The sequence below is a fragment of the Antechinus flavipes genome, chromosome 6 (genome assembly GCF_016432865.1).
Source record: "Antechinus flavipes isolate AdamAnt ecotype Samford, QLD, Australia chromosome 6, AdamAnt_v2, whole genome shotgun sequence".
Classification (NCBI taxonomy): Eukaryota; Metazoa; Chordata; class Mammalia; order Dasyuromorphia; family Dasyuridae; genus Antechinus; species Antechinus flavipes.
The window spans coordinates 79,835,017-79,850,009 of record NC_067403.1 but is presented as its reverse complement, the minus strand read 5'-3'; the positions used below and the strand labels follow the sequence as shown (position 1 = coordinate 79,850,009).

At 37.7% G+C, this 14,993-nt stretch overlaps 1 protein-coding gene across 2 annotated transcripts in view; it reads left to right on the top strand.

Moving 5' to 3' along the window:
• Positions 1-14,993, top strand: part of TMEM154 (transmembrane protein 154) — an 84,773-nt gene that overhangs the window by 51,287 nt on the left and 18,493 nt on the right. For both annotated transcript variants that reach the window (XM_051963886.1, XM_051963885.1), the window contains exons 5-6: positions 587-672; positions 1,663-1,723. In XM_051963886.1, the coding sequence (XP_051819846.1) occupies positions 587-672; positions 1,663-1,723 (147 nt within the window). The remainder of the gene's footprint in view (positions 1-586; positions 673-1,662; positions 1,724-14,993) is intronic.

Sequence of the window (14,993 nt, the reverse complement as noted above, 5' to 3'; positions counted from 1 at the left end):
TCTTTTTTTATATCTATAATAACCAGACAGTTTCTCTCTGATTTTATTCTACAGTCAATTATCAAATCTGAGAATTGGTTGCAATGGATTTCTGAAATGGAAAAGTTCCATTTTTTTTTCCAGAGGAGAAAAAAGGGAAGAAAGTAGAGGATTGAAGATAGTTTCTTGACCTCTGGTGATTTTTTTTTTTTTTCAGAAAGTCTTTGATGATAAGGGAAGTAAGACTTGGCAGGGCTAAAACATGAAGAGTGACCTTCCTGAAGACAGTCTCCTGGTTGATATGTCTGTGCTGACTGCATTTTCTACCTTTAGTCTGGCTTTTGGGCCACCCTGTGGTTTTCATCCTACAGCCCACATGTTGATATTACATTTATTATTTTTTCTCATTTTTTGGCTCAGTGAGAGACTGATGTTTTCTTTATTCTTAGCTTTGAGTGAAGATTAATGTCACTGAATGAGGCAGAATGCCTAGGCCAGCCCTGAACATAAGATACTGAAGCTTTATCTTCTTCTACAGTGCTAAGACATTTGGGACTCCGGGAACTTTTTTTTTTTTCCTAACTTACCTTTTGTTTCCTCTTTCCAGCCCTATTTTTGAAGAAGATACACCCTCTGTCATGGAAATAGAAATGGAAGATCTGGATAAATGGATGAACAGTATAAACAGAAATGGTACTGTTAATATCTAGCTATATTTTGTAATGAGACTAAGAAGTTCTCCCCAGATCTACAAAGATAAGTTTCCCTAACAATAATCAAGTTTCCCTCCCTCCCTCCAGTGGAAATCTTTCAAAACAGGAGAGGATGTTTCTATTTAGGAACTGAAGCATGGTAGCAATTAGACAAGAAGAAATTTAAGATACTAATCATAATAATCATAAGAATACATAATCTATTTAGCCAATACATTTATTGTTTTCCATTCTTTAAAACAAGCGATTATGTGATAGTAGAGATCTTTAATCTCATTTTAAGGCAGATTTCTAATTCCCTTAATAGCCTTAAATGCTTCTATAAGAGAGGCAGCGATAGATAGGGAGTTATCCTTGGAACCAAGAAACCAAGTTCAAGTGCGGCTTTTCTGACACATGCTAGTCTATGTAACCCATTAGTGCTTTAGGCAACTTTTTAAGACTGTAAGTTACAGAGAAGGCGCTAGCCTGCATTGAAAGAAAGGTTTTCCTCATCTAGGAGCCCCTTGTATTAAAGAATTTATGAGCTGCCTTTAACTGCATTCCTACAGCTTCCATTGCATTTTGTCTTCTGTGGAAGTCATTCTAGTACCATCATAACCACAGCAGAAAGCCATTTTTCTTTTATTTTATATACTGAAATACTCACATCATTAATTTTGGAACCGGGGGGGATATGGTGTGGTCACTGATATACTTTGAGTAATCGAGGCAATCCGGAATTCCAGTATATTTGGGTGGGAGAAGGGAAGGGAAGGGGAGATGAAGTGATTAAAAACATCTACTTGATGCTGTGAGAAAGACCTTTAAAGGGTCTTACCAAAGCCATACCTGTGACTTCTAGAGCTTCCCAGGAAGACAGAGTCCATCCCCAAAGGATGAGGCTGTACTCACCTGTGCTCATTCTGATGTCCCTGAAATGGAGTGACATTGACTAATGATGGCCAAAATGTCTTTCACCTTTTCCCAGCTGAATGTGAATGTCTGCCCACAGTCAGAGAAGAAGAGAAGGAGTCAAACCACAACGCCAGGTAATTGCAGATAATGAAGGGGCTCCTTCACCTGGCTGTATACGTGGACAGGTGTGGAGATGGGAGATGGGGGGAGGAAAAGGAAGGAAAAGCTGCACAAAACATACAGGACATTGTGGTTCAGTGGAAACAGCATTGGCTCTAAAGTTAGAGCTTTCTCTCTATCTCTATCTATCTATATCTATATCTATCTATCTATCTATCTATCTATCTATCTATCTATCTATCTATCTATCTATCTATCTATATCCTGTGTGCCCCTGACAAGCCATATGCCTTTTATGGACCTCAGTTCCTCATCTATAAAATGAAGATTTTGAACTAATTGACCAATTCTAAAGTCTCTTTTAGCTCTGAATCTATAAGCCTATATCCACTTATACATTTCTTAAAATCAGTATTTATACTTCCCAGACCTTCTAAGTACATTCTTAACTGTCTGCTTCCAGTTTCATTTCAGTCGCTCTAAATTATGCTAAACTGTAGTTTGTGTATATCAGAGAGGCGGCTGTTTTGTACAGAAAACAGATGGCAGAAACAGTCTCCAAGGGGGTGAATATAAACAACAGTGAGGGGAAAGAATGAAGCTTTACATTTAATAATTAAAAAAAAAAAATCGAACACCTGGACAGACTATTTTAGGAAGAAATGGGGGCATCGTAAAAACGTTTTTATTTCTACCACTAGGTGGCTCTGCTCACTTGAGAATCTTCAGCCACTCAAGGTGGGGTATTCTGAAGGTATCATTGAGTTTTTGCCTCTGGTATAGAAAGAAGGTCCTTACGTCTGGGAATTTTTAAAGCTGGCTTGTAGAAAGGGATTGTCTGGTCATGTTATGAGGAGGTACTTTGCTCAAAGGTGAAACATTGGAAGGATCAGAGCAGAAGGCTGGGGAATTGAGACAATACCAGGAGATGGTGCTGGAGCCACAGGTGTCTGTTGGATGAAACACTAAATGAGGGAGTTCAAAAGTGCTTTTCTTGACCATCGTACTTATCTTTTGTTGGCACATGTTCAATCTTTCTGATTAGAGTCCATTTCACTTTCCCAATCACAGCCATGCTTGATTATAATTGCTTTGGGTCATCTCTTCTTGCATTTGGCTTGTCCATTCTCATACATAAAGGATCTCAGGAACTTCTCCATGCCCATAGTAAAGAATCCAAACTTATCCGACTGAGGCCTCGGCGACTGGCTTAGTCTGGGGTTTGGAGAGTTAATCTAACTTAGAGGAATCGTAGTATCAGAACCTTAGATAGCGAAGTTACTTTATAAATCATCTCTAGCCAAACACCTCCTTTTACAAATTAGAAAACTGAGACCCAGAGAGTAATGGCTAAGGTCACATAGGTAGCAAATGACAGAGCTTTGATGAATCCCGATTTTCTGTTGCCAAATCTGACACTGATAACTCTATATCTTTCGGGATATTTGTGAATGAATGGCTGCAGAATCCTAGCTCAGAAGCATCGGAAATACAGAATTTGGGTCATAGCAATGATTCAGGGGGCTAGAATGTCAGTATTAAAAGACTTTATACCTTCTTTTTTGCTCCATCCCCTTTCCTCTCCTCCAGGGAAGGCCTCCCTCCCAGTGTTCTCCAGAATCAAATCCATTCCTGGAAGGGTGGGACTGGGGAGATCTGATTTCATTATTTCTTTGTAGTGGTATGAATCTAAGTCAATGAATCACTCCCTCTGGGTATTTGTTTTTTAAAGGTTATCTCTTAATTGTGTAATGGAAGGTTGGCTAGAGGCAGTTCAGACCACAGTGTGCTTCCGAGAAAGTATGGGAAAAAAGGTTTCCCCACCTAAAGAGTCACATCATGACATATCACTAGTGACCCCAGACTGAACAATCCTCAAACAGATTATTTAATCCTTGAACAAATCAGTGATCCCTCATGCTGAAAACAACCACTCTTCCCCTTGCCAAAATTCCACAAAGAATGTAGAGGCTTTTCATCAAACTGGTTTTTTATCCTAACTATAAAATAAAGTTTATTAACAAATAAACAGCATAGTTTACAAAATAATAAGACAATCTTCTGAAATTTAAAGAGGGCAACATTCTTAACTTAAACTCTACTTCTCTTGGCTTCCATATATTCATTTTTTTTTAAAAAAAGGATTATATTTAGATGATCTTTAAGAACATTACCACTTCTTATTTTTGTGCCTATTATTTCTGAGATCCTATTTTCAGAAGCATATCATGTAGGAAAAAAATACAATGCTATTTAGAAGCCTTACTTTTTTAAAATGTAAAGCTTTTTATTTTCAAAACATGTGCATAGATTGTTTTCAATATTACCCCTTGCAAAACCACGTGTTCCTAATTTTTTTCCCTCCTCTAGACGGCAAGTAATCCAATATATATTAAACATATGCAATTCTTCTATACATATTTCCACAATTATCATGAGAAGCCTTACTTACGCCTGTGATGCAGAAGCATCAGAACTTCTTTCCAAATTTCTATCTCTTGCAGAAATAATTTACTTGAATGCAGAATTCTAACTTATTGTGTACTGCCAAACTCAGGGAGAGGGCTTCCTTATACACGGCCTAATCAAGAGGAAGCAGTCTTATCAACGGTCTTTTTGATGCTCCTCTGGAGGGTCTAATCTACTAATGGGAAACTTAATTCAATTTAATTTCACAAACACTTATTAATTGACTATTATGTGCAAGGCACGGGGCTAGAATGCTAGGTGATAGTGATAAAAAGAAAGAAATCAATGACCTAGAAAGAAAAGAAACAGCCCCTTCCTACAAGGAGAACACCACACTTAAATAAATGCTGTTTATATCAATCCAATTCAAATGGCATTTATTAAGCACTTATTAAAAACAAGGAGCTTGGTGTGGTAACTATAGAGTTGTCCTCTGAATCTGGAAGACCTGGATTCAAATCCATTTCAGCTACATTGGCAGTGTGACCCAGCACTAATTACTAAACATCTCAGCACCTCCAGGCAACTCTTTAAGACTCTAAGCTACAAGAGAATTAGATCTGATTTGGGAGAGGAAGTTCCTTCTCATAAACTCCTTCCTATACTATGAAACCAGAGACTGTCCAAATAAACAAGCCACAGAGACACTAAGCATCTAAAGACAAAAGAGAAATCAGCTCCTACTCCCAAATTGCTTATATATTACCTTGGTCTTGAGTTTCTTGATTAAACATTTTAAATAAGTTTTAGAAATGAGTAAAAAAAATCAAATGAGATTTCTGTTTTATGTTGGGAATCGACTGAGAGAGGGGGGAGGGAGAGGGAAAAGGAGAGGGAGGGAAGAGGGAAAAGGGGGGAGAAGGAGAGAGATGGGGGAAGGAAGAGGGAGAGGGAGAAAGGGAAAGACAAGCAGAGGAGGGGAGAGCTGGGGGGAGAGAGAAGGGAGAGGAGGGGAGAGAGAAAGAAAGAGAGGGAGGAAGGGAGAGGGGGGGAGAAAGGGAAGAGGGAAAAGTGGAAGAGGAATAGAAAGAGGAGAGAGGGAAGAGGGAAAGGGACAAAAAGAAAGATAGAGACAGAGACAGAAGAGATAGACAGAGAGAGAGACAGAGACAGAGGAGAGAGAGACAGACCGAGACACAGAGAAACACAGAAAGAGAGAGAGAGGAAGAGAGGGAGGAGAGAAGGAGAGACAGACTATTTTAAGAGTTGCTGTTTTGGACAGTAACTTCTCACCAAGTTATTTCCTTAAAACAGTGGTGTCAAGTGCAAATAGAAACAGGGTGTTATGAAACCATTTGTGAGGATCTCCGCAGCCCCCTATTGACTTGGAAAACCACATACTAGCATTATCTACATTCCATTGTATTTTTATTTATTTAGTTAAATAGTTCCCAATTGGCAATGACCCTTTTGGCTCTGTTTTCTCATTGAAAAGTGAGAGGATTGGGCTAGGCAACGTATAATAAACTTGAATAGCTCAAAATTCCATGAATCTGTCTTTGTAGATGGGGGCAGCTAGGTGGGGCAGTGAATAGAATGGTGAGCCTGGAGTTGGGGAGACTCATCTTCCTGAGTTCAAATCTGAGCTCAGACACTCACTAGCCACATTATCCTAAACAAAACCCTTAATACCGCCTCAGTTTCCTTATCTGTAAAATGAACTGGAGAAGGAAATGGCAAACCACTCCAGTATTTTTGCCAAGAAAATCCCAAACGGTGTCATGAAGTGTTGGGTGTGATTGAAATGACTGAAGAACAAGCTTTGAAGAGCAAACCTTCTAAACCCTGGTTTTATTGGATTCCAGATATCACCGATCCAATTCTATCCAATCTAACAAGCATATATTAAGCCCCTGGTATGTGCAAGACACTACCTAGGAGAATATTGATGTGCTCAAAATCCTCAAAACAAAATTAATCTTCATTTTCTTTCCTTTACAATATATGCCAAAAAAATGAAGTTAAAACATTCTTTAAAAAAAATAAACATATGCCATAAAATCCCTTTTAGAAGGAGGGATAAAGAATGCCCCTAAATCAGATGATCTGGTACTGAAATTGCCTGAAGTTTCCGTTCAACAAGGTTGGAAAAAAAAGCATTTATCCTGAATCCTGAGCTGAAGGGTTTCAGTGAGAATATCTCCAGAGCGGGGAAAAAAAAATAAAACCCTGAGAGTAAAACTAGCCTGTTCAAATCCAAATGTCACTGTTAATTAGCTGAAGAAAAAGAGTACCATTTCTCACTGGAGGTATGTCAAAATCTCTGATCATCAGAGAATATCAAAACTAGAAAAGACCTTTGAGATCATCTCACCTAGTCCATAAAACCTTAACATTTCTCGTATCATGGACCCTTTGTGCTATTTAATAAAACCTATAGATCCCTTCTCAGAATACTGTTTTTAAATAATTAAAGGAAATTTTAAATTTCAGTTGGAGGTTAGTCAAATTAAGGATGTGATTTTCCCCCTCCCACCCTCCATCAACATCACAGCATTCTTTGAAATCTCTCTACATAAATCAGGTTAAGAAACTGATCTAGTCCAACCCCTTCATTTATAGATGGGGATATTGAACTTGAGGATGCAGAAGTCTCTTGCTGAAGACTCAGGAGCTATAAGTAGCAGAGCTCATTTAGTCTATATCTTCAGCTCAAAATTCAGTGCTCTTTCCACTTGAGATCTCACTTTTTCCCTTTGTTTTAGAGAATATTGTTCTCTACCATTACAATATTCTTTTATCTGATTATCTGTCCTAGGTTACTTGTCAACACAGTCCAGATTCAGTATATATAATTGACAATGTACCACTTTATGCTGAATATATCTGCTCTGATCTCCCAAGAATGGGAGATCAAAATTGAATCAAATTAAATGAAACCATTCTGGAGAAAGTAGCATGTTCCCTAAAAACTAAATTTTAGAAACTGCAGAAGTAGCCATTCAATTAGATTTCATTTGTTTTGAAATTCCCATTTAAGGTAAAAATAGCATTTTTCCAGTTACCAATTGTCTGGCAAATTCCAACATTGGCAGGTAGTCCTGAAAATTGTAAGCCTGCTCCCTCACAGTACCTCTTTTTATACATTCCATTTGAACTTAAAGGTCAATGCCCTTTCCTTGGATTTCTAAGAATTAATTTCATAAGAAATGTCTTTTAATTAGTTTTTTTTTTGGGGGGGTTGCTTCTCTTAGCATATTTGAAAATTGATTTGAACAGACAGAATATAACTGACTCAAAGAGCTTTCAAACTTTGTTATTGAATAAGTTAAATCAAGCTTGTGGGGTACTGAGGGAAGCTTGGCACTGCTCTGACTCTGCTACCTACCCTTAAGGTTGTGTTACAAAATACCACCTCTCCCAAGAAATAAGGAATTTGCTTGTTCTCATGGGATAAGATAGTCAAACTACAGCTATAAACTCTCCCAAATTACCCATGTGTTACATGTGAATGTGGTTTCAAAACACTCTACCCATCCCCACCCTTGTAATTCATTCTTTGCAAAGTTGTCAACTTCCCTATTTTTTTTTTTTTTTGTCTGCTTTTCTGATGGAGGTGATACAGAGGGGGGAAAAAAACTATTTTGGTAGTTAGGGATCCTGGGTTCAAATTCTGATTATTTTCTGTTTTTTATCTCCTGATGGCCCCAGTTTTATTTTTTGTAAAATCAATAGGTTGAACCAGACAACCTTTGAAGTTCCTTCTAAGCTGTTTTTATTGATGTTATTTCCCCCAGGTGGTTTAACTACAGGTGAGAGCCAGTATCAAAGTGAAAAAGGATTAGCTTTTTATTGGAGGTCATGATCTGGCTCTGTTGCAATGGTTTCCTCCAAAAAAAAATTAAGAGTATAGATTGGCAGATTTCTTCTACAAGCCCTCTGTCTCCTATTTTTCTTCACTCTTAATGAATTTGCAGCACAGTGTAGTGGATAGATTGTTAGACTGGGAGACAGGAAGAATAGACTTTTGGTCCTACTTATGATGCTTACTAGTTGTTTGATGCTGAAGAAATCAAGCTTTCAGTTTTCTTATCTGTAAAATGAGGGTAATGGTATCTGTAACACTAGTTTACTTGGTTGTTAGGAGAATTAATCAAGTAGTATTAACGAGGAGCCATTATCCTCCAGCTCTGTGCTGAGAACTGAATGATTGTGCATTTAAAAGATCATATCTGTAAAGACATGTTCAAATTGATCATATATGCAAATCACTTTAAGATTTGCATATCAAGATGAGCTATTATTGAATTCCAAAATTGTTCTCAGGTGCTAGGTCTACTGAAATCTTCAGAAAAGCAACTAGAATCAGAACCTTAGTGGAAAACCTACTTCCTTTCTCTCCTGCCAAAAGGAGAAAGAAGACCAGCAGTCTGCAGGAATCACCTTATCTCCTGAGCAAAGTCAAAACCTCAGTGTCAACATTTAAGACAATTCTCCATTTAGTCTAACCTATGTTTTTAGATTTCCAGTGCAGATCACAAACCTTACTAAGGAACTCCTACTAATTCTGCTATCAGGAAGCTGTCTGAATTTCTGTTGCACATTCAAAATCAATCCACATTTAATAAGCATGTATTGTGTGTAGAGAGCACTTCTGGGTATTATGGGAGATTGATGATGTTTAGCTAAGATATGGTTCTTGTCCTTAAGCATCTTATGATCAAGTCAGATTAATAGGTACCACTTACTATGTGCCTAAGCATCAAGGATATAAAGAAAGGAAAAATCAATTCTCTTTCTTTAAGAAGAAAAATCTAATGGAGGAGAAAATAAGCAAATATGTAAAAAAAAAAAAGATAAAGAAATAGGGAAATAGACAGACAAACAGACAGATCAATAGGTAATGTATATAAGAAAAATTGGAGCTAATCTCAGAGGGAGTAAAATCACCAGCAAGGGAAGAAAAGGCTTCTTGCAGAAGGTGAATTTTAGTGAGTCTTAAAGGAAGCCAGAAGGAAATAAGGAATAAGTACATTCTTGATGTGGAGGACCACAGCATCAGAAGGTATTCTCTGTGATGAACAGCATGGAGGCTAACGTTGCTGGATCAAAAAGTGTGTGGAGGGAGAGAAAAGTAAGAAGACTGGAAAAGTTGGAAGGGCTAGTCTGTGAAGGACTTGAAAATCCAAATAGAAGATTTTATATTTGATGATGGAGGTGAGAGAGACACTGGAGTTTATTGAGTAGGAGAGTGACACGGTCCGACTTAGTGCTTTAGGGAGATCAATTTGGTAGCTGAGTGGAACATGGCCTGGAGAAGGGGAGAGAGTTGAGGGAGAGAGATTGCTTAGAAGACAATTTCAGTAATCGGGATGAGTGGTGATAAGTGCACCATCTGTGCCAGAGGAGAGAATAAGATAAATGAGAGATATTCCAAAGAAAGAAATGACCCTATTTAGCAACTGATAGACCATGTGCAGTGAGTGAGTGAATGAGTGAGTGAGAATGAGGACTCAAGGATGACATGTAGCTTGGAAGTTGTAATACTTATACATAAAAGTGCATTCGGTACAAAATAATGTATTAAGTCCCCCTCTTATTTCTGTTCTAAGTAAAAAGATGTTTGTGGGAACATATGTTTAGAACTGGGGGGCCGGGGTTGGGCTGGGAGGACTTCAGAGATCACCTAAGTATGACCTAATTTTACAGATAAGGAAATGGAAACCAGAAAGAAAGTACTTGTTCGGGCTCACCTAGCCAGGTGTAAAGCCAAGATTTGAACTGAGATTTTCTGACTAAAATTCGATCACACTTTCCACAGCATTTTATTGCCTCCCATGTTTATCACCTTTTGTCACTTCCTCCTCATTTAACTTATGTCAGCTAGATAGTGAAGTAAGTTGAATTCTGTCCCTGGAATTAGGAAAACCTGAATTCAAATCTCAAATACTTATTAGCTGTGTGACCCTGGGTAAGAATACTTAACCTTGTTTGCCTCAGTTTCCTAGTCTGTAAAATGAACTGAAGAAGGAAATGGCAAACTACTGAAGTATCTTTGCCAAGAAAACCTCAAACGGGATCATGAAGAGTCATATATGATTGATCAGGAAGTAGATTCAAGTCTTTATTAGAGATAATGCAGAGTGCTTTACAAACATAAAGCCACACACACGCCTATATAAATGTCAGCTATAGTTTTTTTTTTTTTTAATTCTCTTAATTCTCTATCATTGAATTATAAAATTCCCTTCACTTACTGTACCAATGTATAGAGGTAGCTAGGTGGAGCAGTGGAAAGAATTCAGCCCTTAGAAACCAAAGGCCTGAGTTCAAATTCTGCTTCTGACACTTGCTATGACATTGGGCAAGTCACTTAACCCGTCTGCCTCAGTTTCACCAATTATAAAATGGGTATAATAATAGCACTTACCTCCCAGGGTTATTAGGGCAGTTTGGTGGCACAGTGAATAGAGTGCCTGGACTGAAGTCAGGAATACTCATCCTCAGACGCTCACTAGCCGTGTGACTTTGGGCAAGTCACTTTACCCTGTTTACCTCAGTTTCTTCACCTATAAAATGAATTGGAGAAGGAAATGTGAAACCACTCCAATATCTTTGCCCAAATGGATTCATGAAGAGTTGGACACAACTGAAAAATGACTGAACAAAAATGGACGTTGAGTTAATATAGGTAAACTCTTTGCAAAGCTTAAAGTGCAGTAAACTGTGAGCTGCTAAATCTTGCTGTGCTGAGAACCAGGAATGCAGATTTGAGAGAGGGTCTGTCTGATTTCATCTATGCATCATCCTAGCTTTGGGAAGGATGACTTTTTTTCTTTGCGGCTAGCTGTTTTCTGTCACTCTTTGCTTCATGTTTCCAAACTCAAGAGCAGGATTAAAATTGAAATTAATTCAAGCAGTGGTAATACAGGATCTGCCTAATTTCTTCTCCCATCCTGTCACTCTCTTTTTTTCCTGCTGAAACAGAATTTGGACTGTGTTTACATTGTAGCCCCCCCAAAGAGTTAAAAGCCAGCTGGTTATTTGGACTGCAAGATGGCAAACACAAATGGTTGGGTTGATTTTCTTTCCCTACTGAATTCACTAAATTGACTGAATCTATTGGTAGCTGGAATCAGGGAGAAAAAAGTTCATTTTAGTGATAAAATAGATGCATTTTTTCTTTTTTCCATCATCTATATTAGATCCTTTTTGGCCATGTTCTGAAAGAACTACTTCATTAAATAATTGAATTTTAGAGTCAAAAGGGATCTTAAAGATTATATATCCCAAGCATCTTACTTTACAGATTAGGATACTGAGGCCCAGGAAAGGAAGTGACTGACCTTTTCAAAATTTTCAAACTGCTTCATAACATTATTTTCTTCAGTGTTTGAAACTATCCTGGGGGAAGGGAAGTAAACATTACAGATCCATTTTTACAGATGAAGAAACTGAGGCTCAGCAAGATAAAGTAATTTATCCATGTCATATGGTTGATGTCAGTGGTGGGATTAGAATTCGGGTCTCTGTGGTTCTGAGTCCAGCCCTCTATCCATTCATTAGATCACACTGACTCTATTATTTGATTTTATTAGTGGCGGGCATAGTTAGTACTAAGGGAGAGTTTATTTTGTGGCTTTCTTTGTCTACTTATTTGGTCAACAAACAGTTCCTGACTTATATACTTTGTAATTTGGGTCACAGTGGTGAGAACAGTCTAGGAAAGGCTTCCCAGAGGAGCCTGTACTTGGGTTGGACTCTGGAGGACAAATAGGATTTCATCAGAAGGAGGTAAAAGTGGAAATATGCACTGTGGGATGGCATAAGAAAAGGTCAGGGAATGAGAATGGGAGTACCGGGAGGTAAAGTTGGACTCTGAAATTGGAGTTACATCTTGGAGGTTTGAGGAAGCATTAACAGCAAAGGGATCAGGATTCTTGTAAAGGGGATGTACATAAGCTGAGCCTTAAAGGAACCCAGAGATTCTAAGACACAGAGGTGAAGAGGGACTGTCTTCCAGTCATGGGGAACTGCCTTTACAAAGGCATGGAGGTGGTAGTTGATATGTTGAGTTCAGAAAAAAGCAAGTCCATAGGATAGAGTGCATGAAACAGAACAAAATGAAATCCGACAAGGGAAGCTAGAGCTAGGTTGGGAAAGGCAGAGGGGAATGCTGGGATAAGAAGTTTTAATTTTTCTTATAGGCAATGGAGAGAGACTGAATATGAGGAGACTTCCATTTAGGAGACTGCTATGATAGTGTAAGCAGAGCCTGGATGAAATGATCAGACAGTATATAATTAAGGGAGTCAGCAGGTTGTGCATCCTATGCCATCCTATCAAGAATCAAGGGGCTGCTAAGTGATAAAATAGGCAGAGTCCTGAACCTGAAATCAGGAAAACCTGAATTAGATACATTTAGGAATTGTATATTCCTGGGCACTTAGCTTCTGTTTGCCTCAATTTTCCCATCTATAAAATGGGGACAACAATAGCACTTACCTCTTAGAAAAATGAGAATAAAATGAGATAACATTTATATAATAATATTTGTAGAGTGTCTGTTGCAAAATAGGTGCTTAATAAATGCTTGTTTTCTTCATGTGATTTCATTAATACGGTAAACTCGCAATTTAGGAACCCCTTGTCCCAAAGTACATCTTCAGGGTAGAATATTAATGAATGCCTTTTCTGAGAGGAGATAGCTGCCTAAATAATCTTCATGAAGCAAAAGTCTGCCTCTATCACTCCCTGCTCAAGAATCTTCTATGGTTCCTTATTGGCTCTAATAAAATCATGTTTTTAATAGAAAACACAAAGTCCTTAATTTGATACATACAGCCCTGCATTATCTACTCCAGTTTGCCTTCCTACATTTTCCTCCCATTACTCCCCTCCCCTCTCTATTCCAGCCAAACTGACCCGTTTTCTTTTTCCCAAAATTCTGCATTCTACATACTACTTGAATCCATGCCTTTGCCTAGGCCATCTTCTATACCTTTCACAACGTAGCTCTAGCTTCCCTTCCCAAATGTATTTCATTTTACTCTGTTGCATGCACTCTATTTCCTATGTACTTACTTATTCCTGAATTCAACATACCATCTCTCACCTCCATGCCTTTTAAAAGCAATTCTCCATGACTGGAAGACAGTTCCTCTTCATCTCTGTGTCTTAGAATCTCTAGTTTACTTTAAGGCTCAGCTTATGTACCACTCTTTATGTAGGAATAATGATCCCTTAGCTGTTAATGCTTTCTCAAACTTCCTCAAATCATTTGTATGGTGTGTGTTCATTTTTCTGTCTACCTATTGCTTCCCCATAGATATATTTCTCCAGGGCAGTTAGTGAATTCCTGTTAAATTGAATCAGTGAGAGAGAACCCACATAACTTATTTGAGCCTGAATTGCAACCAAGGGGAACTAATGAAATTAGGTATAAGGTTGGATTTAGTCATCCATCTTCCACCATTAGTTCCATTTCTCCTTCCTATATACTTTCTTACTAATAGTGGACACACTGTCCTACTTGAATCCAAGCTTTGCTACTTCCTAACTATGTAAACTTAGGGAGGTCTTTCTTGTCTGTGACTTGTTTTCTCATCTGGAATAATGGGCCTGGAAAACAGATAATAAAACATTCTTCCCCTTGTGTGAGGTGAGGTAATAGAGAGCAGGATATTACATACATTGTCCAGGGTAGGTTGCTTTTGCTTAAATGTTTTTCTTTTCTTTTCTTCCCGTTCCCTTCCCCCAACTTAACAGTATTTTACTTTTTCCAATTACATGTAAAGATAGTTTTCAATGTTTACTTTTATAAAATGTGATTTCCATTTTTCTTTTTCCTTCCTTTCCCTCTTCCTCAAAACAGCAAGCAATCTGATATGTTATACATGTACAATCCCATGAAACACATTTCCACATTAGTCCTGTGAAGAATCAGAACAAAAGGGAAAAACCACAAGAAAGAAAAAAAAACAAAAAATGTGAAAATAGTATATACTTTGATCTGTATTCAGACTCTATAGTTCTTTCTTGGGATATGGATAGCATTTTCCATAATGAGTCTTTTAGAACTGTCTTAGATCACTTAAATGTTTTTTCTTTCTTTTCTTTTTAACAAGGGAGGTTTGGAGTCAAGAATAAGATATATATGTGTTTATAGACATATATATACATGCATGTATATCTAGTTACGTACAAATATGTGTACTGTGTGTGTGTGCATGTATAGGAGAAAAAAAGAGAGAGACAGTGAGCATAAATTTTTCAATAATATTTTATTTTCCCCAATATATATAAAGATAGTTTTCAATATTTATTTTTGAAAAACTTTATGTTCTAAATTTTTCTCTCTCCCTTCCTTACTTCCCCTCTCCCCAAGACAGCAAGTAATCTGATAGAGATCAAACTCATGCAATCTTTTAAAACATATTTCCATATTTGTCATTGTGTAAGAAGTCAGACCATAAGAGGAAAAAGATCCATGAAAAAGAAAAAAACAAACAAAAAGGTGAAAATACCATGCTTCCATCAACATTGTCGCCATAGTTTGAGACAGTATAAAATAAAAGGCATTAATAGAATGATTTTTAAGTGGAAAGAAAAAGAAAAATGGCATTAGGCTAGATGATCCTCAAGATCCCTTCCAGTTCCAATATTGGGTTAGTGATTTCACTTATTCTTTATTGAAGTGATTCCCTTCTCAATCGTTCATGTTGATCACTCTTTGAAAAACTACATGTGAATGTCAATGCCCAGACTTTTGACTAAAACCCCATGATAATGCTGAGGGTGGATGGGGAGGGGGGAGACAGAGAGATTTGGAAATGCTCACCCAAGTTTGCCTTGGGCTGGCCTCATATCAGTTTG